Consider the following 27,713-nt stretch of genomic DNA (forward strand, 5'->3'; position numbering starts at 1 on the left):
TATTTTTGACTTCCACCGAGGGGTGAGTGACGGGCACTTTAACATGTTAATTTATTAATCTTTTTTCTCATATGTATTGTAGTCCTTCAATTTTAAATAATTGAATATATCTTGCCAGCCTTTATATTACCTACAAATGACTTATCCCTTGGTTTTATTTCAGACCAATCCCACCTATCTGGCCAAGCTAATTTTTCAGATGCCCCAGAACAAGTCCACCAAGTTCATGGACTCTGTAATCTTCACACTCTACAACTACGCGTCCAACCAGCGAGAGGAGTACCTGCTCCTGCGGCTCTTTAAGACAGCACTCCAAGAGGAAATCAAGTATGAACAGATTTCCTCAGGGCACAGGCCCCTTCCCACTATCAGAGGGGCTCCCAGTTTGAGATTCATGCCTTCCTGATCTTTTCTTGATCTCAATTAATTTATGAAAAATACTTACTCTAAAGAAGCATCTAATTTTTAAATAACTGATATAAAATCGTGCTGCTTCTAGGGAAGGGATAAATTAACTTTAGGAACATTCTGTATTAAGGTATAATTTCAAAAAGTAATCTGAACAGAAAGATTTCACATTTTTATCTAGTAGCAGACCCAATCATGACCACGATTGAGCGTGCAGCTGCAGGAACGTTCTGTGAGTGCCGGGGAATGTTTCGAGAGAAACTGTTTCAGGGAGATAGGATCTTTAAGCAGGAAGGATCTTTTAAGTTGATGGGTTTTGTGACAAGTTTAAATTTTTATCTGATGTTTTATAGGTCGAAGGTAGATCAGATTCAAGAGATTGTGACAGGAAATCCTACGGTTATTAAAATGGTTGTAAGTTTCAACCGTGGTGCCCGTGGCCAGAATGCCCTGAGACAGATCTTGGCCCCAGTCGTGAAGGAAATTATGGATGACAAATCTCTCAACATCAAAACTGACCCTGTGGATATTTACAAATCTTGGGTTAATCAGATGGAGTCTCAGACAGGAGAGGCAAGGTATGTTAACCATAATGACACTTTTCTTTCATGTTGTTATAGTCTTTCCCTCTTTTTTCCCCTCTCTTTATTTATAAACTAATATTAGTTCAAATAGTTTTTCTTTTCTTTTTTTTTTTTTTTTTTTTTTTTAGACAGAGTTTCACTCTTGTCGTCCAGGCTGGAGTACAGTGGCATAATCTCAGCTCACTGCAGCCTCCACCTCCCAGGTCTAAGCGATTCTCATGTCCCAGCCTCCCGAGTAGCTGGGATTACAGTTGCACGCTACCACACCTGTCTGATTTTTGTATTTTTAGTAAGACAGGGTTTCACCATGTTGGCCAGACTGGTCTCGAACTCCTGACCTCAGGCAATCCATCTACCTCGGCCTCCCAAAGTGCTGTGATTACAGCTGTGAGCCACCACACCCAGCCTCAAATAGTTTTTCTTTAGAAAACTGTGCTTTCTAAGTTGTTGACCTAGTAATAAATTCACTTATTTAGCAAATATTTATTGAGTATTAACTATGTGCCAGGCATTGTGTTAGAGATGTGTACAGTAATGCAATAATGAGTGAAACAGACATGCTTCCTGCCCTCTCTTCATAGTTCATTGGGTGGAAGAGACACCAACCAGGTACATAAAAATAAAAGCATAATTGAACATTGAAGAAAGTTTTATGAAGTTTTATGTACGGTTCTTTAATGGAGACTTTATAAGAGGGAGCTAACATAAGGTGGTTAGGGAAAGCCTATCCCTGGAGATAAAATTTCATTTAGCTGAGGCCCTAAAGCTAAGATGAACCCAGCCTTACTAAGAGCTAGGTGCAGAGTGTTTATGTCTGAACACTCTAAGCTGGAGGGTGTAGGACTTAAATGGACCCTGGCATAACTAGGGATACAGTTGAATGAGAAGGTTCATATAGATTGGGTGAGATCACTGTGTTTCATTAAAGGAAAAAGAAAATGGTGTGGAGTGAGCTTCCCTGAAATATCGTGAGTTGGGCTAATTAAATTAACGTATTACAGGAGATAGCTGAGCCAGGGCCATAGCGTAACCACCAACATTCATTTATCTAAAGCAAAAGTGTGCCAATCAAATATTGGTAATGCTGGGAAAAGGGAGTTCAGAATGCCAAAACGTTTCTGGTTTTATTTGTCTTGGGTGAGGACCCAGAGGGGTGGGAGATGGAGGTGTGAGCAGCATGGTCTGTTGTGGTTTTTTCTTGTTGTGGAGTAGAGTTAGATCATACATGAAGCTCTCTGGGCATAGGTGGAGTAGCAGCTGTCCACACCATTGCTATTCAAAGTGTGGTTTGCACACCAGTAATGGAAAATCATCTGTGCACACTGTTTAGTTCAACTGATACTTTTTTTTTCATAGCAAGATTTTCTTAATGAAGGAAGCAATGTATTGATTTACATTCTGACTCATTGTCTTTATCTTGTCTTTGATCAGTTTGTAGACTGGCACTGGTCCACACTTTGAATAACACTATTCTTCATTCTACTTTCCATGTACCCGGATGCCAGGCAAACAGGGAGTTTTACGCTGGGTGGAGAACGGAACATTCTGCTGACTCCTTGAAAGGGCTTATCTCACCAGGCATGGTAGCTTACGCCTGTAATCCCAGCTCTTTGGGAGGCTGAGGTGGGAGGATTGCTTGAGCTCAGGAGTTTGAGACCAGCCTGGGCAACATAGGGATACCTTGTCCCTACTTAAAAAAAAAAAAAAAAAAATTAGCTGGGTGTGGTTGTGCACACCTGTAGTTCCAGCTATTCCAGAGGCTGAGGCAGGAGGATCGGTTGAGCATGGGAGGTTGAGGCTGCAGTGTGCCTTGATGGCGCCACTGCACTCCATCCTGGTTGACAAAAAAAGAAAGAAAGGGCGTTTCCTTATTAGGAATCATTTGGCATCTGATTGGTTCTCAGTACCATGTAGGTCTGTTATCAGGACTCAGATCATTGCAAAAGTCTTTTTAATTTTTTTGCCTGCATACCTGAGGCCCACATCCAGGAATGTGGTCGGCCAAGTGCAATACTTGTCTGGGAAGTTTTGCCTGCAACCCAGGGCATTCCTTGCCGATAGCCCCATGTACACTGGCTCCGGGCTTCTCAGTTATTTCCTCTGATGGTCCATGAGTCAGTCATTTTCAGATCCAAAGCCCGCTGGACATTTCAGGATTGGTTTTCTTGTGGGTACCTATAAGAAACTGGTGTCTTATTTTGCCTTTCATAAAATGGAAATTGAGCCAGGCATGGTGGCATGCACCGGTAGTCCCAGTTGCTCAGGAGGCCAAGACAGGAAGATTGCTTGAGCCCAGGAGTTTGAGCACTGCCTGGGCAACGTAGACCCCATATCTAAAAAAAAAAAAAAAAAAAAAAAAGGAAATTGATTTGAACTCTTTTTAAGATACCAGTGACTGTGAGGGATGGTGGTGTGGTGGGGATCTGTCCTGCAGGTAAGCATCACAGGTCCCTTAGCTTTCTTCTTTTACTTCAGCCACCATACACGTAGCAAACTGGAATCTTGTCACCTCTTGGGAATGTTCTTTCCTAAAATCTCAAAGTTAATGTTCTGTTCTATCACCAACGTTTTTTAGCATATTGATTCCCTTGCTGGTTACTACTTTTAAAACTCATATAAATAATAAAATATACAATATTCTTTATTGTTAAGTTCCATGTATTTATTTATTTCTCATAGAATGTTTCTGTTGATTTTTGCAGAATTTTTGTGTTCATAGTCTACCAATTTTAATTTAGCCATGCTATGACAAATGAAGAGGGGTATCCCTATCTACTTGTATTTTTCTTTTTGTTGTTGTGGTTGAGACAGAGTCTCGTTCTGTTGGTCAGGCTGGAGTGCAATGGTGTAATCTCAGCTCACTGCAACCTCTGCCTCCCTGGTTCAAGCGATTCTGCTGCCTCAGCCTCCCGAATAGCTGGGATTACAGGCATGCGCCACAACGCCTGGCTAATTTTTGTATTTATAGTAAAGATGGGGTTTCTCCATGTTGGCCAGGCTGGTCTCAAACTCCTGACCTCAGGTGATCCACCCGCCTCGGCCTCCCAAAGTGCTAGGATGACAGGCGTGAGCCACCACACCCAGCCTCTACTTGTATTTTCTAAGGCTGCCATAACAAATCACCTCAAATTGGGTGGCTTAAAACAACCGAAAGTCATGGTCTCACAATTGTGGAGGCCAGAAATTTGAAACCATTATCATGAAGTCGAGGTGCTGGAAGAGCCACGCTCCCTGCAGAGGCTCTAGTGGAAACTCTGTTTCTTGACTCTTAGAGCTTGTGGTGACTGTTGACATCCCTCACCTTGTGGCTGTGTGGTTCCAGCCTCTGCCTTTGTGGTCACATTGCCTTCTCTTCCCCTTCTGTGTGTACCAAAGCTCTCTCTGCCTCTTTTTTTTTTTTTTTAAAGACAAGGTCTTGCTCAAGCAGTCCTCCCACCTCAGCCTTCCTAGTAGCTGGGAATGCTAGCATGTGCTGCTGTGCCTGGCATAGCACTCCTATCTTTGAAGACCTCCTTCTGGTTTCTAACAAAGTCCAGATTTGTCAGTATCATATACGGGGTCTGTCATGGCCTGCTCCCTGTCTGCTTTTCCACTGTCATTTCTCCTGTCTCCCCTTCCTTCCTAGAAGACTCTTCCTCTCCTTTTTTCCTGAGTTCAAGCATCCCTTCCTTTTGGAAGCTTTCCTTGCTTTTTCCATTCTGAGTTGAAGCCCTTTCCCTATGGTCCTGTAGCACTTTTGGTGAACTGATTTACAGCACAATAGGTTTATAATCATCTGTTTGTGTGTCGCTCCCACCAGACTGTAAAAGACTGAAGAGAAGGTGTCATGTCTTGTATAACTTTTATTCCCAAGTGCCTGTTATTGTGCCTGGCACACAATTCAGGCACCTGATTCACAGTTAAAAACCTGCGTTCAGATTCTAGACTTATCACTTACCAGCCCTGTGAGGATGAGCTTAAGCTATCTAATATTTCTGGGTCTTATAGTTTATGAAAGATAAGACACTTGCTTCAGGCTGTTCCTGGCTGTTAGTCTAACATAGTTGGGTATAATTTCTGTCTTCCCAGCAAACTGCCCTATGATGTGACCCCTGAGCAGGCGCTAGCTCATGAAGAAGTGAAGACACGGCTAGACAGCTCCATCAGGAACATGCGGGCTGTGACAGACAAGTTTCTCTCAGCCATTGTCAGCTCTGTGGACAAAATCCCGTGAGTGCCATCAGATGTCATGACCCCCAGTAGAACCCAGCACTAAGTGCCTTTCTGCTCCTTGGCCCTTCTCACTAAGTTTTGTCCATCCCGCAGTTATGGGATGCGCTTCATTGCCAAAGTGCTGAAGGACTCGTTGCATGAGAAGTTCCCTGATGCTGGTGAGGATGAGCTGCTGAAGGTAAGAATCTCATAGCCGGCAGACTCCTGCCCTTTGAGGACAAAGCAATAAAACCAGGGCTGACCATAGATCATTACTAACTGCCTAAGTGTAGGTTCTGGCAGTAGCTTACCATTGATTGTGAGCTTTTGAAAGCAATTGTAATTGGTAAATGGTACCTCTCTTAGGATGAAACACTTCCTATAGTTTGGCACACAAACATCAAACAAGTAGAAAGATGGATTTTTCCTGTTTTCAGATGAGTTTCTTTGAGTCCTATCTTTTCGCTGTAGTATTGTTCCCTCTGCTGGTGACCTGGCGAATAGTAGCAGGCACAATTGTTTCTGCTAAGGCTGTTGCTGATAACTCTTTCTTACTCAGCTATGCTCTTCTCTTTTCTTTTTTTTTTAATCTGAATGCTTTTTTCTTCTCTCTCCTAGTTCTGTGCTTTCCTACAGTGAGGCCTCGATTCTAGACTTTCTGTTCAGGTGAATTAATTTTATTTCTTCTGAATGAAACTCTAGGGGAAATGCTGTGACTGTCCCTGAATTCTTCTGTGGAAGAGATGTGTGTTAAGTGAATTTAATTTCAGAGGCATGAACTTGGCCTTTGAAGTCTGCAGCATGAGAATGTTGGGAGGTGGGGTTACTCTGTGCTGATTGGGTCATGTTAAGGAATTTAGCTATGTTTGTTAGCTTTTTATAAGGAAAGCCCATCTACATGAAAGTACAAAGTGCATGTGGGTGACAGCAGCCTTATTTGCTACCATGATATGTGAACAAAAGATGCCCTGAAATACTTAATAACAGACTTTAAGTGTGTCATTTTTACCTTCTGAATCTGCTCTTTCATTAACTACTGGCAGTAGTTTTCAGTTCTGTTCTCATTGTTTTCCTGTATTGAACAAAGGGATATTTCATTTAGTTCCAGGCCATGAGAGAGAGTGTGTATATGTGCATGCATGCATGTGTATATGTATTTTTTATTTATTTTTTCCTCATAGGACTGCATTTTCTGCTTTTCTTTGCTAGCAAAGTCATTTATGGCTTCCTTGGCGGTATGTCTTTTAATACCCATCTTTCTGTTTCGTCTGTTCCAGATTATTGGTAACTTGCTTTATTATCGATACATGAATCCAGCCATTGTTGCTCCTGATGCCTTTGACATCATTGACCTGTCAGCAGGAGGCCAGCTTACCACAGACCAACGCCGAAATCTGGGCTCCATTGCAAAAATGCTTCAGCATGCTGCTTCCAATAAGATGTTTCTGGGAGATAATGCCCACTTAAGCATCATTAATGAATATCTTTCCCAGTCCTACCAGAAATTCAGGTAAGGGGAAAGGCACAAGTGCTTAAGAGAGTCTGTGGATGTATTTTTATTGTTGAGGGGAAAAATAAGATTAAAAACCACCTCTCACTTTCCCCGGACTGCCATATTGTAGAAGACATGTTTGATGTGCCCAGGATTCCAGAAGATGATCCATTTACTTTGAAGAGAATTTTCATATGAAATAGATAGTAGTTAACACTTATGAAATAGATAGTAGTTAACATAAAAATAATGATGATTATGCATTTAGTACATGTTACCTTGTAATCAGAGAAGAATTGGAGAATGCTTTTAATTTTTGTAAATTAACATCTAGTTTTGAATTCAGTGCTTCAGAGCACTGTCTTAGAGATAGAATTTGTTCTCCTAATGGTGTCTGGAAACTTTTAAGTCATGGTGCAATGGTTCTTATGGGTAAAACTAAAACTACAAACTAGGTGGAGAAAGAAGTTATTCGAACCACTATCCCAAGGTTGTCAAGCACAGCAAACACACAGCACTTTCTCTTGAAGTAACTGTTGACTGGCTTCTGTTTGCACTCATTGTGTGAGAGGTTTGTGAAATGTCCTCTTGCCAACTTCATGTGTATGTCCCTTTTTCGGGGGCTGCCTCCTGTGCTTATTTCAGACGGTTTTTCCAAACTGCTTGTGATGTCCCAGAGCTTCAGGATAAATTTAATGTGGATGAGTACTCTGATTTAGTAACCCTCACCAAACCAGTAATCTACATTTCCATTGGTGAAATCATCAACACCCACACTGTAAGTATTTTTCTTTAATTACTTAATTTCATTGTCCTTAATTATTATCCCTGGCTGCTGCTTATCATCTCTGGTAGCCAGGTGTCTAACCTTCCTGTAATCTAACTGACAATGCATCTCCTTGATGTCTCTTTTTTTGCTTGTTATTCTTTTTTGTTTATTTATTTATTTTTTGAGACAGAGTCTCACTGTGTCGCCCAGGCTGGAGTGCAGTGGCGCGATCTCGGCTCACTGCAAGCTCCACCTCCTGGGTTCACACCATTCTCCTGCCTCAGCCTCCCGAGTAGCTGGGACTACAGGCACCCGCCACCGTGCCTGGCTAAATTTTTTGAACTTTTGGTAGAGACGGGGTTTCACTGTGTTAGCCAGCATGGTGTCGATATCCTGACCTCATGATCTGCCCACCTCGGCCCCCAAAAGTGCTGGGATTACAGGCGTGAGCCACCACGCCTGGCCTTTTGCTTGTTATTCTTAACAGTATCTACTGCTAAGTTTCTAAAAGGTCTTCCCAGGCCACCTGCATCAGAATCCTATGGGCTGATAGTTAAAAATGAAGTTTCCTGGACACCGCCCCAGGCCTACTGAATCAAAATCCCACTAAATTTATCTATTGCCTTAATAAAATAGTGCTTTTACTCTGCTTTCTTTTTACCCTAGCTCTCTGCGTTATTTTTCTAACATGATCTAGAATACTAGCTTTCTCTGTGTAGCCTTGGAGTGGATTTTTCCCTTGGAAGCTGGAGCTCCATGTTTCTTCAGATTTTTCAAATCATTTTTTCCCCTCTGGGGACATGGACATGTAAAACAGGAACAAGGACATATGTAAAAATGTAAATGAAATTTCAGGTTACTGTCATTTCTGAGGGCATCACTGGGGATAATGGCACCTTGAAGACTTTGTTGAGTGCCCCTACAATAATTATAACATTGATTTGGTATACTTTTCTCTGAATTAAATCATGTCATACACTGGAAACATTAAGTAAAAGCGTGCACGTGACTTATTTGAACTGGCAGTAGGGTACATTGATGACTTTGGGTATTGAACTTTGAGTTTCAATGTTTTGTGGGTTTTTTGTGTTTGTTTGTTTTGTTTTGTTTTTTGAGATGGAGTCTTGCTCTGTCACTCAGGCTGGAGTGCAATGGCGCAATCTTGGCTCACTGCAACCTCCACCTACTGGGTTCAAGCAATTCTTCTGCATCAGCCTCCCTAGTAGCTGGGATTACAGGCATGCACCAGCACGCCCAGCTAATTTTTGTATTTTTAGTAGAGACAGGGTTTCATCATGTTGTCCAGGCTGGTCTTGAACTCCTGACCTCAGGTGATCCACCCGCCTTGGCTTCCCAAAATGCTAGAATTACAGACGTGAGCCACTGCACCCAGCCAGTGTTCTTTCTCAAACAGGGCACATTTGAATCCTTTATGGCCATGAGGTTAAGAGAATACCAGCATTTCCTCTTCTTATATCATAACATAAGTCATTCAACAGAGCCTGGTGTGGTGCCTTATATATCATATTGTTTATTTGGGTTAGTTTGCTGAGGATTTGCTTGTTGTTTCTTTGAATATAGGAACTTTGTTGGAACCTCTTTGTGCAGATCATTGTTAGACATTCTAGGGAGGGACGGGCTGAAGAGTTGAATGTATAAATGGAGTTGATCATTGGTGTTTGCAGCTCCTGTTGGATCACCAGGATGCCATTGCTCCGGAGCACAATGATCCAATCCACGAGCTGCTGGACGACCTCGGCGAGGTGCCCACCATCGAGTCCCTGATAGGTAGAGTTCTAACTTTTGCCTGGAAGATCAAAAGGGAATGTGACAGAAAAGTGTTGTAATTGTCACCTCCTCTGTTTTTTGCACTATACCAAACTCTGGATATACATTGAGAAATAAAATAGATGTGATCCTGATAGTTTCATAAGAGAGAAAACAACAACAACAACAACAAAAGCCCAGATGTGATCAATATCTATAAGGAACTGGAGTCAGAGGAAAAGATCATTTTAAACGCAGATACATACTGCCAGCTTGTGTTTTTTTTTAAAAAAAATTGCAGATACATAAATTAAAAGTCCTCTAAAGGAAAGAATTTTTTTGTTTGTTTGTTATGAGACAGGGTCTCCCTCTGTTGCCCAGGCTGAAGTACAGTGGTGCAGTCATAGCTCACTGCAGCCTCAAATTCCTAGGCTCAAGTGATCCTCCTGAGTTTTTTTTTTTTTTTTTAATAGAGATGGGGGTCTCACTATGTTGCCCAGGCTGGTCTCGAACTCCTGGCCTCAAGCCATCCTCCTCCTTTAGCCTTCCAAAGTGCTGGGATTGCAGGACTGAGCCACTGCACCCAGCCAGAAAGAATGTTTTCAGAGAGAATTGTGATATTGTAGTGTTGAAATGATTTCTCAAACATTATGGAGTTGTTATGGATCCCTTGCCTTTATCATTTGGCATAACATTTTATTTCTCAGTAAAAGTTGTTCTCGTCACACTGTATGTGTTAGGTGATTCAAGTATTATCTTAGACTTGCATCATCTTATATTTGTATTATTTCCCCCCAATATCTCCTCTCTTTATTACGCTGACTCTTTCCACCCTCCCAAAACTTCAGGGGAAAGCTCTGGCAATTTAAATGACCCAAATAAGGAGGCACTGGCTAAGACGGAAGTGTCTCTCACCCTGACCAACAAGTTCGACGTGCCTGGAGATGAGAATGCAGAAATGGATGCTCGAACCATCTTACTGAAGTGAGTATCAAAAGAAGGAAGAATGAAATGAATGTAATCTAAAGGTTTCTTGGCCTTTGGAGAGGAACCTGCTGGGTCCTACCTGAAATGACCATCCTGACCTCTCATACTTGTCATAATCCCAGTCACCAATCACCTCGCATATTGTACTTGGTACAGGACTTATCTGCCTTATTTTGCTAATATGCTACAGTGAAATGTAAATCTTGGAAATCCTAACCCTCGTACCTACTTATGGAATGGCTGGGTAAATAAGCCTTGTGCCTTGAGTACTGTGTACTGGCAGCTGCCACTTGGGACTTCTGTGAGGTACTGTTTGTGCTGCTGCTGCTGCTGCTTCGGTCCACTTGAGAGGAACTAGAACACTGGTAATATTTAAATGCTTCCCCCATCTCGTTTCAGTACAAAACGTTTAATTGTGGATGTCATCCGGTTCCAGCCAGGAGAGACCTTGACTGAAATCCTAGAAACACCAGCCACCAGTGAACAGGTAAAATTTAGGGTCTAACATACTCCTTTGTTTGGTAGATAAGCTCTCCCTATAGGCGCATGTCAGAGAAAGGAGGGGAGACACAAATAACAGTTGGTAGCCTAGGGGTGAGCATGAATGTAACTGGGGGACAGTGGTAGTTATGGCTCGTCTGAGAAAGTTTTTGCTTCCTGAGTCCAGGTGATGTCCTTTGGACAGGAAGCTCACTGGCACTTGCACGCAGAATCATTGTGTCCGTCCCGTATATCCATCCCTTGGTATCCACAGGGGATTCTTTCCAGCACCCATTCTCCCCACCCCCGGCCAATACCAAAATCCATAGATGTTGAAGTCCCTTATATAAAATGGTGTAGTATTTGGCCGGGCATGGTGGCTCACGCCTGTAATCCCAGCACTTTGGGAGGCTGAGGTGGGTAGATCACGAGGTCAGGAGATTGTGACCATCCTGGCTAACACGTGAAACCCCGTCTCTACTAAAAATACAAAAAATTAGCCAGGCTAGGTGGTGGATGCCTGTAGTCCCAGCTACTCTGGAGGCTGAGGCAGGAGAATGGCATGTACCCGGGAGGCGGAGCTTGCAGTGAGCCAAGATCGCACCACTGCACTCCAGCCTGGGCGACAGAGCGAGACTCCGTCTCAAAAAATAATAAATAAATAAATAAATAAATAAAATGTTGTAGTATTTGCATATACTTACATTCTCCCATATACTTTAAATCATCTCTAGACTACTTATAATACCTACTACAATATAAATGCTGTGTAAATAGTTGTTACTGTATTTTTAAAATTTGTATTATTTTGTATTGTTGTATTTTTTTTTCAAACAGTTTCAGGGTTGGTTGAAACCATGAATGTGTAGGGTTCACTGCAATTTATTGAATATTATATATTTTGAATTCTGTTACATGCCTTGGTGGATAGAAGAAAAGTACAGAATGTGTCTCCTAAACTCAGTGAACCCATGGGCTTGTTGGGGAAATGTGACATATATACCTGAAACCGTGATGAACTGTTTCAAAATTAACTATGTTACTGACTGAAAAATAAGAGAAGTTTCAGGAAAGAGGCCAGTGAAGCAGTGCATTAGGAAGCTTCCTAAAAGAAGTGGAACCGGAGCCAGATGTATAAAGGTGGAAAGGATTTGGGTGTGCATGTAAGACAAGAGAGGGCATTCGAGGCAGGAGAGCGATGTGAACAAAGGTACAAAGGAGGGAAGAGCATGATGCGACTAGACTACATGTCTAGAATGGAGCTGTGGGTGGAGGTGAGTAGTGAGAAATAAAACATGAGACCAAATTATTTAGAACTCACAAACTAGATGGGAATTTGTCACTGCAGAGATAAGGAATAAAGAGCCTCTGTGAGGTTGAAGACCATTTAATAAAAGTTAATTAATTCAGCAGTGCTATTAGAGCAGATGTAGTTGAGTCATATAGGTGTGTGATAAGGTCCAGTGGGGTGGGCAGATGGTTGGGTCCTGGCATTTTGTAGGGTTGGATGAGTCATGTCGTATCTAAGACCCTTGTTTCTTTTTTTTTTTTTTTTTTAATTTGAGACAGAGTCTCACTCTCACTCAGGCTGGACTGGAGTGGCATGATCTTGGCTCACTGCAACCTCCGCCTCCTGGGTTCACGCGATTCTCCTGCCTCAGCCTCCCGAGTAGCTGGACTACAGGTGTGAACCACCACACCTGGCTAATTTTTGTATTTTTAGTAGAGATAGGGTTTCACGATGTTGGCCAGGCTGGTCTCAAACTCTTGACCTCAAATGACCCACCCACTGTGGCCTCTCAAAGTGCTGGGATTACAGGTGTGAGCCACTCCGCCCGGCCATAGACCTCTGTTCTCATTTGTCAAGTAAGGAAAGTAGGTCAAGTCATTCATTTTCAAATTTTAAGCATGGTAATCTGTTTCATTAAATGACAACTTAGCTAAAAGCCCAGTATATAGAGCAGGTACTCTGCTACTCTGGAGCTACTCTGATAGCCAGCAATAGGGCATCTGAAATCCAGCCCTATAGGACTCTGTAATGCCTCTGGCAAACTCTTGAGGCTGCACAGAGAACTATTTGGAAACCATTGTTTTCAGTGAAGTCTCAGCTGTCAGTTGCTATGACTGATTACTGATTAGATATGTGTGAAAGGCAAGTAAGGACATGTAAACCAATACTTGAAACATGTTGAACCTAGAAAGAAATTTGAAATAAGGAAGGAGGAGCCAGTCTTTATTGAGAACCTAGTATGTGTTTGGTGCTCTCACCTCTGTTCTTTAATTTAATCCTTAAAATATTCCCATGAGTCGAGTCTTTTCATCCTTATTTTGCAGATGAGGAAACCAAGACCCTTACAGGTTAACTGGCTAAGATCATCAGCTTGCAGTGACAGAACCAGAGGTGGATCCAGTTCTGTCTGCCTCCAAAGCTTATGCTGTTTACATTATGTGATGCAGAGTAGTCTTGACATTAGAAAAAAGGGGACTATTGGGAAAGGGAATTGCTCCAGTTAGGGGGAATTACAAGTTTGAACTATGAGCCATCCCGAATGTAAACATCCCAGTACAAACAGCTCAGAATATGGCACCAGAGCCATGGTCACAAAGATTTAGGATCTGTGAACACAGAGGCAGTCAATGAAGTATTGAGAGTAAACAGAGAGAAATGGTCACAGATCACATAGAAGTACCAAACCATGCATAGAGCAAGAAGACAGTGCAGAGAAGATGAGCAAGGTGACAGAAAAGGCTTTGGATTTTGGACAGGGGAATGGTAATTGGTGATAAGAGCAGTAAAGAAGAAAGTGCTGAAAGAACGAAACAGTGAGTGTAGATCATATGTTGGACAGGGACAGACAATGGACGGTGACTATGAAGGATGGCGACTATGAAGGATGGCAGTATCAAGGGAAGGTGTTTCCCTGTTAGATTGTGGTGTCTGCAGCATGTTTGAAAGCAGAGGCAAGGCTCGAGCATGATTCCACCTTGTGACAAAGTGACACAAAGAATTAGCAAGGATTTACTAAGCACTGGTCTTGTTGTATTAGTATAGTTATAACATTTATACAGCTATGTTTTTAATAAAATTAAATGGCTTCCATGTCTCAAAATGTGGTAGAGAAAAATGACTTTGTAGCCAGTAGAGTCCAGTCTCGGTGATTGTACCTGGAGTCCAGGAAAGAAGCCCTAAGCACCTAAGCAGTTGTGTGATTTGTTTGTTTGCTTGTTTTTTGTTTTTTTGAGACGGAGTCTCGCTCTGTCGCCCAGACTGGAGTGCAGTGGCGCGATCTTGGCTCACTGCAAGCTCCACCTCCTGGGTTCACGCCATTCTCCTGCCTCAGCCTCCTGAGTAGCTGGGACTACAGGCACTCGCCCCATGCTCGGCTAATTTTGTTTTTGTACTTTTAGTAGAGACGGTTTCACCGTGTTAGTCAGGATGGTCTTGAACTCCTGACCTCATGATCCGCCTACCTTGGCCTCCCAAAGTGCTGGGATTACAGGCGTGAGCCACCGCGCCTAGCCCAGTTGTGTGATTTTGTAGATATCGTCTCTTCTAGGTGGAAAGAGATGTGCCTCTGCTTCATGCAATTTTTCATCTATCATTTGGCAGGGGGCAGAATTTGTTCCCTTCTGTTTCGAGGTTGGAGTTTAAGAACTGTATAAGTTCAGGTGCAAATGTGCTATATAAATTCAAGTTTAGGATTAGTGTGGTAAACTTGCTAAGAACTTCTTTTTCCCATCTGTAGGAAGCAGAACATCAGAGAGCCATGCAGAGACGTGCTATCCGTGATGCCAAAACACCTGACAAGATGAAAAAGTCAAAATCTGTAAAGGAAGACAGCAACCTCACTCTTCAAGAGAAGAAAGAGAAGATCCAGACAGGTTTAAAGAAGCTAACAGAGCTTGGAACCGTGGACCCAAAGAACAAATACCAGGAACTGATCAACGACATTGCCAGGGTACTGCATTCGGGGGACAGAGGGGACCCGGCCTTGTTCAAAGCTGAGAGGCTCGAGAGACAGTAGCTGTTCACATAACAGCATAGCTTCAGTTCATGGGCAAATTAGTGCCCTCCTCTATGAGAAACCATATCTGACTCTCCAGCATGAGGGCCTTGCCCGACCTGAGGTGGCTTATTCCATGGCCTAAATTACTAGGGAGAGGACCTTAACTGGAGCCGCCTATGACCTTAAAGAATTTGTCTTCAGCCTTAAAGAATTCTTCCAGATCTTTTTCATGATTACTGTGAAATATAAATTCACATCAAGCTGATTAAATCGTTGATTTGTATGAATCATCTCAAGCGAGGGGCTTTGGTGAGGACTAAGAGTTTAGGTGTTCTGTGCTGTTGCACTAAGATAATATTATGCACACCTGAGAACTGGTAGTTGATGTATTATAGTTCTCTTTTTCTCCCTTTCCCAACAAAATATTTAAGAGGTCCAAACCAGCTTTGCAAGTAAATTCTAAAAATGTGTAAGTCTAAATGTAACACATTTCCCTGCTAGAAGATACAAATGGGGGAAGAAAATTTGAGATCTGAATTTCTCTGTTAATTTGTGAAAACAAATTACTGCCTGTTGAATGTATGGTTAGGTCAGGCACCGTGGCTCACATCTGGAATCTCAGCACTTTCTGAGTCCAAGGCAGGAGGATCGCTTGAGACCCTATCTCTACAAAAAAAAGTTTTTTAATTAGCCAGATATGGTGGCATGTGCCTGTAAGTCCTGGCTACTCTGGAGGCTGAGGTGGGAGGATCATTTTAGCCTGGGAGGCTGAGGCTACAAGAAGCCATCAACATCACTGCACACTCGAGCCTGGGCAACAGAGTGTCTAAAAAAAAAAAAAAAAAAGTAGGTAGTCATATTTAAGGCAGAGTTAAGCATTGCTGGGTTGTAGTGTGAAATGATAATGATAACTGTCGTTATTTTTCTAACTTTAATAATTATGTCTCAGGATATTCGGAATCAGCGGAGGTACCGACAGAGGAGAAAGGCCGAACTAGTGAAACTGCAACAGACATACGCTGCTCTGAACTCTAAGGCCACCTTTTATGGGGAGCAGGTGGATTACTATAAAAGCTATATCAAAACCTGCTTGGATAACTTAGCCAGCAAGGGCAAGTGAGTATTTTTTCTTTTTAAAGAATCACTGTCAGAATTAGAGTGAGGAAAAAGCAGAGGCAACTGAAATGACACTGGAAATTTTTACTTAAAATACACTGGATCTATTTATTGCATTAGTCTTTTATTTTACCTCTAATCATTTGTGTAATTGCCTAATTCCATTTTAAGTGTATGATGTGAATAGTGGGTGGGGGATTTCATGGATGCTTATCGCTAAGTATTCCTTTTGCAAAATATCTTCTTGGGGCCTGTCAAGGTGGCTCACACCTATAATCCCAGCACTTTGGGAGGCCGAGGCGGGTGTGTCACTTGAGGTCAGGAGTTCAAGACCAGCCTGGTCAACATGGTGATACCCCATCTCTACTAAAAATATACAAATTAGCTGGGTGTGGTGGCACGCACCTATAGTCCCAGCTACTTGGGAGGCTGAGGCAGGAGAATTACCTGAACCTGGGAGATGGAGGTTGCAGTGAGCCACGATTGCATCACTACACTCCAGCCTGGGCGACAGAGCAAGACTCTGGAAAAAACAAAAAAAAATCTTCTTGGCCTTAGAAATTAAAATCATGAAAGGAGATCATCTACTGGTCCCAGAATCACTTAAGGAATATTATACAAATTTGGATCCCCTTGCTCCTCTCTATACTTCCTGGGGACAAGATCACAGGCTCTGATTTTTTTTCCTGGGTGCTGAGGAAAGTCTGATCCAGCCTTCTTGGCACTGGCCACAAACTATCAGCATGCCCATGTTACAGGGAGGGAATTGAAAACCCAGAGAGGTGGGTGATAAGAGCAGGTTTTACTTGCAGGGTAGTTTATTATTTATTCCTAACTTTTTATTTTAAGAGTTTTCAAATCTCAGATCGAATGAATAGAACAATAAGCACCCATGTGCCCTTCACCTAGATTCACCCATTTTTAATATTTTGCCATATCTGCTTCCCATTTCCCTGGCTCGTGCATGTCCTCTGTTTCTCTCTTTCCATGGAAGACTCTCTGGGGTCAGGCATGGGTGATGGAAGGGATGAAAAACAGGCCCACCTAACCCTGCTTGCAGATCTGACTCCTGTGAGCTTTTGACGTGTTTTCATTGTTCTTTGTGCACTTCCTGACTTTCTGACACAAGATGTTTCATGTTCAACCTGTAGTTTCCCCTCCCCAGGACCAGAATGAACTGTTTCTCCAAGCATGCCTGGTTTCTTTGAATGAAGAATGGTATTTAGCAACCAAGATCTAGAACTAGGTGTGTTCACTGCCAGATTTGTCATGGCCTCCAGGCCTTCTAAGCAGACAGACCTAGATTCTCATTTTTTTTTAATGCTGCATATTATTCCATTATGCAGATAGATATAACAATTGACTTCAGCAGTTCTCCATTGATGGACATTTAAGTTGTTTCCAGTTGTTTGTTATTATTTTTTAAATTCTGCAGCAAATAACCTCTTGTACATATGTTATTTTGCAAATGTGGGCATATTTCTGAAGTTAGCACTTCTTGCCTTGATTATCCTAATAGCCTCCTAACCTGTTTCTTTTTCCTTATTCTCATTCATCTGTAATTGCTGTGCTGGCTTAAACGCTTTTAAAAAGTATTTATTTGATGACATTTTAATTTTTTCCCTACACAGCTGAGGGGCGTAGAGTAACTCCTTCACTCCTGGGATTCAGTACCATTCCCTCAGCTGGCATACGAAGCTCTCGTAGTTACTTGTTAGGTACTTAAGTTCCCAGAAGGACATGGGAGGATTAAGACACTGTTAAATTCATGGGAGTGTTCTCAAATATAATTTAAACTAAAAATAGAAGCAATTTAGTAATATTTCCCCTGTTTTGCAGAGATATTGCTTAGGCTAATTCTATCATTTGTTTGCCATTTTAGAGTTGGTATGTTACTTATGCTTATGTCTGGAAGTTTGGTTTCTGACATGTTTCCTTCAGTTACCAATGATGAAGATTCAGAGTAGATGGTTACTTATAGAAAGTGACATGATGTGATTTTTACAGAGTCTCCAAAAAGCCTAGGGAAATGAAAGGAAAGAAAAGCAAAAAGATTTCTCTGAAATATACAGCAGCAAGACTACATGAAAAAGGAGTTCTTCTGGAAATTGAGGACCTGCAAGTGAATCAGTGAGTCTTTGCTTTTTGTTTTATAAGTTGATTTTTATTTCTACATTTATCACATCTTTGCCTTTTTGTCTTCATTTCTCTTTTCTGGATGGTTACTTTTAGTATTTTTTATGTATTTATTTATTTTTATGTGTAGAATTAGGCCTCATACTCAGAGTTAATTTGTCATAAAAGAGTTTTTCTTTTCCTTGTTTGTAGAACATTTGTCTCAGGTCATGTTCACTTCTTTGGGTCTGATCTTAATTTTTCCTCATTAAAGCAGGAAGCCATTCCTTGGATTTCTTCTGTTTCTGAACCAAGAATAAATTAAGAGTAACAATAAGAGGAGTTTGCTTTATTCCACTTATAGCTAGGAACCAGGCACTTATCTTCATTTGCTTTTCTGGGAAGTATCAGCTTGCTTTGCACGTGGTTCATGGACCTGACACGTCATCCTCCCACAGGTCCTGGGCCCAGCGTCATTAGCAAGCATTTATTGAGCATCTGCTCAGTCAGCCCTGTGACCTCAGGCTACTGATCTTTCTCTTCTTTTGTCTGTTTGGGGGGGAAAAAAAACAACTTTTAAAAAAAGAACCTTTTACATTTTTCTAATTCTAAAATAATATGTATTCGTTATTAAACTTTGAAAATACAGTAAAGCATAAAAAAGAAAACACCTGTAATTCCACAAGCCAGAGATAACCACTGAAATCGTTTTAATGTATTTTTTTCTATTCACATAAAGATTATACACGACTCACCCACTTATGTATTTAACTACTTTATATATAAATACATATATATTTTTTTCTTCTTCTTTTTTTTCTTCTTCTTCTTTTTTTTTTTTTCACGGGGTCTCTCTGTCACCCAAGAGTACAGTGGCGCGATCTCAGCTCACTGCAGCCTTGGCCTCCCAGGTTCAAGCAATTCTCCCACCTCAGCCTCCCAATTAGGTGGGACTACAGGCATGCACCACCACACCCCGCTAAGTTTTTGTATTTTTAGTAGAGATGGGGTTTCACCATGTTGGCCAGGCTAATCTCAAACTCCTGACCTCATGTGATTCACCCACCTCAGCCTCCTTTGGGATTACAGGCCTTTATTATTATTTTATTATTTTTGTTATTATTATTTATTATTATAGGTCATTATTTTCCACTACTGTTCAAGTGCCTACCTCTATTTGCCTTTCTGTCTTCTTTTTAATTTGCTCCTATGGGCTTAGAAACTAAATAGCCAACTAAATCTGGTAAAATTATTTATCACTTAAGATAAATATGTTTAAGGAATAACCCGTGAGGCGTTCCAGTTGAATAAGATGCACGTGTGTTTCAGTGCGTGGGTTTTTGTGACTTCTTTAACTCTCAGTGACCTTTTTGCATCTTTCATGGTTCCAGCCCTGTTCGTAATAGGTAAGGCAGCTCCATAGTTGAGTTCTGGAAATCTGGGGTGCTGTACTTTGATCATCCAGAGAATAGCATAATCCCTTTTTTTTTTTTTTTTTTTTTTTTGAGACGGAGTCTCGCCCTGTCACCAGACTGGACTGCAGTGGCACTATCTCAGCTCACTACAACCTCTGCCTCCCGGGTTCAATCAATTCTCCTGCCTCAGCCTTCCGAGTAGCTGGGACTGCAGGTGCATGCCACTATGCCCAGCTAATTTTGGTATTTTTAATAGAGATGGGGTTTCACCATGTTGGCCAGGATGGCCTCGATCTGACCTCGTGATCCGCCCGCCTCGGTCTCCCAAACTGCTGGGATTACAGATGTGAGCCACTGTGCCCGGCTGCATAATACCTTTTCCTTTTGGCCCCCCAAAATTTCCTGGCACGTAACATGTTGTGAATGAGCGATAACTTAAATACGTTTAATAATAACAATTGATCTTTGGTAGTACTGAGTGTGCTTATATACACAGCACCCACTCTTCCTAGAAAACCTCCTCCCTTGGTGCTTTTTATACGGACCCCCTTTTGTTTATTTACTTCTCCCAGTCCTCAAACATGCATGTATTCAAACACGCACACCCTCTCCTTCCCCAGTGTCCTCCGTTTTCTCCTTTTATCATTAGGTTTCCTTTTTGGCCATGTGGAAGTGAAGAGAATTCCTATGATGTCATCCCTTCACACGCCACTTGTGGAACTCCTCAGTGGTTCCTCTTTGATAGGATGTAAGTGCTGCAGGCAGAGAGAGGTTGCCATTCCTCTCTCCAAGTCCCAGAGCAGATGGTACTTGGGCTTGGCAATCTGTGCTGCTTCAGCTGCAGAAGTACTTTTGACCTGTATTTTCTGCAGCCCTTTTCACTCTTGAAGACTTGGTTCATCTCCTTTCCCCATTTCACAGAATAGTTTTATATGAGAATATAAAAACCACACCCTTACGATGTTATCTTTCAACAGGTTTAAAAATGTTATATTTGAAATCAGTCCAACAGAAGAAGTTGGAGACTTCGAAGTGAAAGCCAAATTCATGGGAGTTCAAATGGAGACTTTTATGTTACATTATCAGGTGGGTATGCACCAGCAGGAACCAAAAACTTTCTGGATGAGATTCTTGTCCAAGTAGGAGAAATAGATAAAGAGGAGACTCATCTGAGGAAAACTGTCTACATTCAGCAGTGAGCTAGGCTCCACACTGGGGGGAAAGAAGCTGAGGGTTTCAGCATGTCTGGTTTGGTGTGTGCGCTCTGGAGAGCTTTTGCAGATGTCAATCTTCAGAAAACATTTAGCTGAAGCTTCCACTTAGTGCTGCCACTAAATCGAGCTGACACCTTGGACTTGAACAAAATGCAGAAGTACACATGCTGACACTGCAGAATTCTAAGCCCACTCAGTAGCTTGAAAACTTTTTTGTCATTTTGATTTGATATAGGTACTTAAAAGTTAGATGCATTCTGACAAGGTGTGTGTAAAGTTTATGTTTGTAAACTGAATTCTATCTTAAATCCAAAAAGAACTCGGGAGTAATTCATTTTTGTAACATAAAGATTCCTAAGTTTTATTTTGAAATATCTGATTTTTACGCGTTAAAAAATAACAGGGCATCGAGAGGATTCCTAGGTGACATCCAGACTCCTTTAGCTTTGTGTGTGTGGCACCGGTTAGTCTGCTTCTCTCTCCTTTCTTGCACTGCTTCACACAGCCATGCCCTGCCAGCCCGGGCAGGTGCCTTCCTGTGAATGTACATTTGGGCTTCTGCTCATGCTGCCCTCCCTCCCCTCCCCTGCCTCCCAACCCCACCCCTTTTGTTCCTCCATGGAGTACTTCCATGGGTGTGCCTCCCCCAGCCAAGCCATAATAGGTGGTTTCCCCTTCGCTTCTGTAGCCCTTGCAGACATCCTCTGTTTACAGTAGGTGTTGACTTACTTCCCCTCTCCCCGCTAAAGCCATAAACTCCTTAAGGACAGGTAGCATTTCTTAGTCATCTTCGTTTCCTTCTCAATGACCGGTAGACCATTAAAACATGTTAGCTAAACAAATGTGAAATGATTTTGTGATGCACACAGCTAACTAAAGTACTTCCATCAAAAAAAAAAAAAGAAAAGGAACCTCTTATTCCCTCAGTTTCACCAAATTATTTTTTTAATTTAAAATTTTTTATTTACGTGGAGTTATCACAACGTATTTTTATTTTTAAATTTTTTAACCAAATCATGTTAGGCCAACCAGTCTGCCTGTGGTAATTTATTAATTTATGTACAAATTCATTAAATGTGGGGTAACTGCCAGGTGTGGGGTATTCTGTTAGGCACAGGTCCCAGCAGCCCTCATGGAGCTGCTAGGATTTTTCCAACAGATAATTGAACTTGTGGGGTCCTTTCTTTTTTTGGAGGTGGGGGGCAGAGTCTCGCCCTGTCTCCCAGACTGGAGTGTAGTGGCGTGTTCTCCATTCACTGCAACCTCCACCTCATGGGTTCAAGTGATTCTCCTGCCTCAGCCTCCTGAGTGGCTGGGATTACAGGCACACACCATCACGCCCGGCTAATTTTTTTTTTTTTTTTTTGAGACAGTTTCGCTCTTATTGCCCAAGCTGCAGTGCAATGGCACAATCTCGGCTCACTGCAACCTCCGCCTCCCGGGTTCAAGTGATTCTCCTGCCTCAGCCTCCTGAGTAGCTGAGAATATAGGCGTGCACCACCACGCCCAACGCCCAGCTAATTTTTGTATTTTTAGTAGAAACAGGGTTTCACCATGTTGGCCAGGCTGGTCTCTAACTCCTGACTTCATGATTCGCCTGCCTCGGCCTCCCAAAGTGCTGGGATGACAGGCGTGAGCCACCACACCCGGCCTTGTGGGGTCCTTTCAAGCCTTTTGACCCTTGCTTTCTCATCACCACTCTTCTAAAGTTCAGAAGTGAGACCACTCAGATTTCTTAAACTTGTTCAGGACAATGGTGAAAGTAGCAGGAAAAGCGGGAGCATTGCAGTCAGATCTGGATTTACCGCCTCCATCTCTGTCCTGTTGTGCAAGTCATTTAACATCTGAGTCTCAGTAGCTCATCTTTAAAGTTAGAATAATCGCACCTCATAAAAATTTTTGTGAGGACTTTAAAAGATACTATGTAATGTGCTTACACAATGCCAAGCACATGGCAGACACCTAATAAAACATCAAGTTCTCTCTTTTCCCCTTGCCTTCGGGATAGAAAGTGTTCTCATGTGGAATAGAAATTAAGAATCTAGCAGATAGTATTAAGGTGACATTACTAGCCTTATCTCATTTCCCCGTGCTTAGTATATTTCATCATAGGTTTAAATGCTTCACCTTTTCCAGATTTATTAAAACTAGTGACCCATAACATGGATGAAATGGGAAAATGTCATTGTGACTTCTGAAATAAAAAGCTTAGATGTGTGTGGCAATTGAACATGTTTCTTTTTCTTTCCATGTATGATGAATTTTGATATGAACAACATGACTTCCTAACTCCAAATCAACCAGAAGCCTCCCTTGGCCAATGTGCCCTATTGCTCCAGCTCTCAGGCTGGTTGTGCAGTGGGTAGCTGCCTAGCGTGGAACTTTTCTTTCGCCCCAGTTCACATCTGGCACACAAGGCAGGCCTCAGTCCATCTGGATCCCTCCCTACATTGTGTCCTTTTTCCTTGTTCCACAGACTTGATTAACTGTCAAAATGTTTTGTTTTGTTGTGTTTTGTTTTGTTAATAGGACCTGCTGCAGCTACAGTATGAAGGAGTTGCAGTCATGAAATTATTTGATAGAGCTAAAGTAAATGTCAACCTCCTGATCTTCCTTCTCAACAAAAAGTTCTACGGGAAGTAATTGATCGTTTGCTGCCAGCCCAGAAGGATGAAGGAAAGAAGCACCTCACAGCTCCTTTCTAGGTCCTTCTTTACTCATTGGAAGCAAAGACCTAGCCAACAACAGCGCCTCAATCTGATACACTCCCGATGCCACATTTTTAACTCCTCTCGCTCTGATGGGACATTTGTTACCCTTTTTTCATAGTGAAATTGTGTTTCAGGCTTAGTCTGACCTTTCTGGTTTCTTCATTTTCTTCCATTACTTAGGAAAGAGTGGAAACTCCACTAAAATTTCTCTGTGTTGTTACAGTCTTAGAGGTTGCGTTACTATATTGCAAGCTTTGGTGTTTGTTTAATTAGCAATAGGGATGGTAGGATTCAAATGTGTGTCATTTAGAAGTGGAAGCTATTAGCACCAATGACATATAAATACATACAAGACACACAACTAAAATGTCATGTTATTAACAGTTATTAGGTTGTCATTTAAAAATAAAGTTCCTTTATATTTCTGTCCCATCAGGAAAACTGAAGGATATGGGGAATCATTGGTTATCTTCCATTGTGTTTTTCTTTATGGACAGGAGCTAATGGAAGTAACAGTCATGTTCAAAGGAAGCATTTCTAGAAAAAAGGAGATAATGTTTTTAAATTTCATTATCAAACTTGGGCAATTCTGTTTGTGTAACTCCCCGACTAGTGGATGGGAGATTCCCATTGCTAAAATTCAGCTACTCAGATAAATTCAGAATGGGTCAAGGCACCTGCCTGTTTGTGTTGGTGCACAGAGATTGACTTGATTCAGAGAGACAATTCACTCCATCCCTATGGCAGAGGAATGGGTTAGCCCTAATGTAGAATGTCATTGTTTTTAAAACTGTTTTATATCTTGAGTGCCTTATTAAAGTATAGATGTATGTCTTAAAATGTGGGTGATAGGAATTTTAAAGATTTATATAATGCATCAAAAGCCTTAGAATAAAAGCTTTTTTTAAATTGGTTTATCTGTATATCTGAACTCTTGAAACTTATAGCTAAAACACTAGGATTTATCTGCAGTGTTGCAGGGAGATAATTCTGCCTTAAATTGTCTAAAACAAAAACAAAACCAGCCAACCTATGTTACACGTGAGATTAAAACCAATTTTTTTCCCATTTTTTCTCTTGCTGCCCACATTGTGCCTTTATTTTATGAGCCCCAGTTTTCTGGGCTTAGTTTAAAAAAAAAAGTCTAAACATTGCATTTAGAAAGCTTTTGTTCTTGGATAAAAAGTCATACACTTTAAAAAAAAAAAAAAAAAAACTTTTTCCAGGAAAATATATTGAAATCATGCTGCTGAGCCTCTATTTTCTTTCTTTGATGTTTTGATTCGGTATTCTTTTATCATAAATTTTTAGCATTTAAAAATTCACTGATGTACATTAAGCCAATAAACTGCTTTAATGAATAACAAACTATGTAGTGTGTCCCTATTATAAATGCATTGGAGAAGTATTTTTATGAGACTCTTTACTCAGGTGCATGGTTACAGCCCACAGGGAGGCATGGAGTGCCATGGAAGGATTCGCCACTACCCAGACCTTGTTTTTTGTTGTATTTTGGAAGACAGGTTTTTTAAAATAAACATTTTCCTCAGATTAAAAGATGATGCTATTACAACTAGCATTGCCTCAAAAACTGGGACCAACCAAAGTGTGTCAACCCTGTTTCCTTAAAAGAGGCTATGAATCCCAAAGGCCACATCCAAGACAGGCAATAATGAGCAGAGTTTACAGCTCCTTTAATAAAATGTGTCAGTAATTTTAAGGTTTATAGTTCCCTCAACACAATTGCTAATGCAGAATAGTGTAAAATGCGCTTCAAGAATGTTGATGATGATGATATAGAATTATGGCTTTAGTAGCATAGAGGATGCCCCAACAAACTCATGGCGTTGAAACCACACAGTTCTCATCACTGTTATTTATTAGCTGTAGCATTCTCTGTCTCCTCTCTCTCCTTTGACCTTCTCCTCGACCAGCCATCATGACATTTACCATGAATTTACTTCCTCCCAAGAGTTTGAACTGCCCATCAGATTGTTGCTGCACACAGTTGCCTTTGTATCTCTGTATGAAATAAAAGGTCATTTGTTCATGTTTGTGTTTTTCTCAGTTTCATTGTTAACAGTTCCTGCTAAACACCTTGACTAGAGTGAGATGTAACAGTTAAAATCACAACAGCAGACAACCCCTTCCTTTTAAAGGAGAAAACGTAAGTCCACCATCAGATCACTGAATGTCTCAAAGTGACTTTTAATGTGTGAATGTGTGACTTTAGCCTTTTTAATGAATATGCTTAAGTTATCTTCACCATAAAAAGAAGGGTGTTGCGGGAAGCAAACATTATATGTCACTTAATTCTGATTGATGAACGGTGGAAAGTTTAAAATTGCAACAGCATTTAACCTTTTTTGACCAGCATACTGTTGTTGAGCACATAGACTGTGCCCCTCAGGGGGTTCCTATGTTACATGCAAGTCACCAGAAAAGACTAGGGGATGTTGAATGTGGAAAAAGTAAATCACAGCAGTAAAAAAAGAAGAAAAGGGGCCGGCGTAGTGGCTCACACCTGTAATCCCAACACTTTAGGAGGCCGAGGCGGGCCGGATCACCTGAGATCAGGAGTTTTAAGACCAGCCTGGCCAACATGACGAAACCCCTACTAAAAATACAAAAATTAGCTGGGTGTGGTGGCACACGCCTGTAATCCCAGCTACTCAGGAGGCTGAGGTAGGAGAATCACTTGAAGCTGGAGGCGGAGGTTGCAGTGAGCCAAGATCACACCACTGCTGTCCAGCCTGGGAGACAGAGCGAGACTCCATCTCAAAAAGAAAAGAAAAGGCTTCCTTGTCAGAGGGCAGCCTTACTTAAAAATACAAACATGTACATAAGCATCCTGTTGTGTTGGTAAACTGTGGCCAGACTATATTGGAAAATTAGTGACAGGTTGAAATAAGGGGGGAAACGGAATAATTCTAAAATAGGGAAAATGAAAAATTGGAGGTGATGGTTTGTGCGAGTGGTTGGAGATGACTGCATGCTCCTCTGAGGAAGAGTGAGGGGAAGAGCATGGCTCTCCTGGTGGGACTCTGGAAGGTACCCTTCTGAGCCCCAGGTTTCTCGTTCTGAAATGGAAAGGATGCTGTCTGGTAGCTTTGTTACTGAAACCTGAAATATTTTAATAATATGCTCTATATTGTCCTGCAAAGAAATCAAGGGAGTTAGAAAAGTGCTTATCAGGACTGGGTGCAGTGGCTCATGCCTGTAATCCCAGCACTTTGGGAGGCCAAGGCGGGTGGATCACAAGGTCTGGAGATCGAGACCATCCTGGCCAACATGGTGAAACCCTGTCTCTACTAAAAACTACAAAAAAAATTAGCTGGGCGTGGTGGCGCATGCCTGTAGTCCCAGCTACTCAGGAGACTGAGGCAGGAGAATCGCTTGAACCTGGGAGACAGAGGCTGCAGTGAGCCGAGATCATGCCACTGCACTCCAGCCTGGGGGACAGAGCGAGACTCTGTCTCAAAAAAAAAAAAAAAGAAAGAAAAGTGCTTATCGGCCGGGCACGGTGGCTCACACCTGTAATCCCAGCACTTTGGGAGGCCGAGGCAGGGAGATCACGAGGTCAAGAGATCGAGACCATCCTGGGTAACACGGTGAAACCCCATCTCTACTAAAAATGCAAAAAATCAGCTGGGCTTGGTAATGGGTGCCTGTAGTCGCAGCTACTCAGGAGGCTGAGGCAGAAGAATGGCATGAACCCGGGAGGTGGAGCTTGCAGTAAGCTGAGATCGTGCCACTGCACTCCAACCTGGGCAACAGAGTGAGACTCCATCTCAAAAAAAAAAGCTTATCAAGGTATAGCAACATTAAATAAGAAAAATAAGAGGGAAAATCAGAGTAGGGGCTGGACGTGGTGGCTCACACCTGTAATCCCAGCGCTTTGGGAAGCCAAGGCGGGTGGATCGCTTGAGATCAGAAGTTGGAGACAAGCCTGGCCAACATGTTGAAACCCTGTTTCTACCAAAGATACAAAAATTAGCCCGCGTGGTGGTGCGCACCTGTAGTCCCAACTACTTAAGAGGCTGAGGCAGAAGGATTGCTTGAGCCTAGGAGGTTGAGGCTTGTGGTAAGCCATGATTGCACCACTGCACTCCATCCTGAGTAACAGCAACACCCTGTCTCACAAAAAACAAAAAGAAAAAAAGTAGGAAAGTAAGATGGAACCCAGAGCAATGGCAGAGTGAATGCCATGGAGTCCCAGCTGCTGCTGGTGGTGCCACTGCACCAACGGGGAGGGAGACGGGGTTGTCACAGCCCTGCTGCTCATTCTTTTGCCTGTGTATCCCTGAAAATAATTTGGGAAAACGTATACATCCCTTCACACATTTTAAGTTTGCCAAATACACTTTTAATGTTTAAATCAAGAGTACCTGCTAGCATGTGAATTTTAATATAAAAATGACCTCATAAAAATATCGAATGGAACCCACCTTCATTCA

At 41.9% G+C, this 27,713-nt stretch overlaps 1 protein-coding gene across 2 annotated transcripts in view; it reads left to right on the forward strand.

The window, feature by feature from the left end:
- IQGAP1 (IQ motif containing GTPase activating protein 1) overlaps window positions 1–25,306 on the forward strand; it is a 114,073-nt gene extending 88,767 nt beyond the window's left edge. For both annotated transcript variants that reach the window (XM_008959859.4, XM_034939424.4), the window contains 14 exons: window positions 164–327; window positions 762–986; window positions 5,061–5,201; window positions 5,298–5,382; window positions 6,461–6,693; window positions 7,321–7,453; window positions 9,130–9,232; window positions 10,060–10,195; window positions 10,598–10,685; window positions 14,425–14,637; window positions 15,635–15,801; window positions 17,809–17,931; window positions 20,309–20,417; window positions 23,075–25,306. In XM_008959859.4, coding sequence (XP_008958107.2) covers window positions 164–327; window positions 762–986; window positions 5,061–5,201; window positions 5,298–5,382; window positions 6,461–6,693; window positions 7,321–7,453; window positions 9,130–9,232; window positions 10,060–10,195; window positions 10,598–10,685; window positions 14,425–14,637; window positions 15,635–15,801; window positions 17,809–17,931; window positions 20,309–20,417; window positions 23,075–23,188 — 2,034 coding nt within the window. In that variant the 3' untranslated portion in view covers window positions 23,189–25,306. The remainder of the gene's footprint in view (window positions 1–163; window positions 328–761; window positions 987–5,060; window positions 5,202–5,297; window positions 5,383–6,460; window positions 6,694–7,320; window positions 7,454–9,129; window positions 9,233–10,059; window positions 10,196–10,597; window positions 10,686–14,424; window positions 14,638–15,634; window positions 15,802–17,808; window positions 17,932–20,308; window positions 20,418–23,074) is intronic.
- The last annotated feature ends 2,407 nt before the right edge of the window (window positions 25,307–27,713 follow it).

The sequence above is a fragment of the Pan paniscus genome, chromosome 16 (assembly GCF_029289425.2).
Source record: "Pan paniscus chromosome 16, NHGRI_mPanPan1-v2.0_pri, whole genome shotgun sequence".
In the NCBI taxonomy this organism is placed as follows: domain Eukaryota; kingdom Metazoa; phylum Chordata; class Mammalia; order Primates; family Hominidae; genus Pan; species Pan paniscus.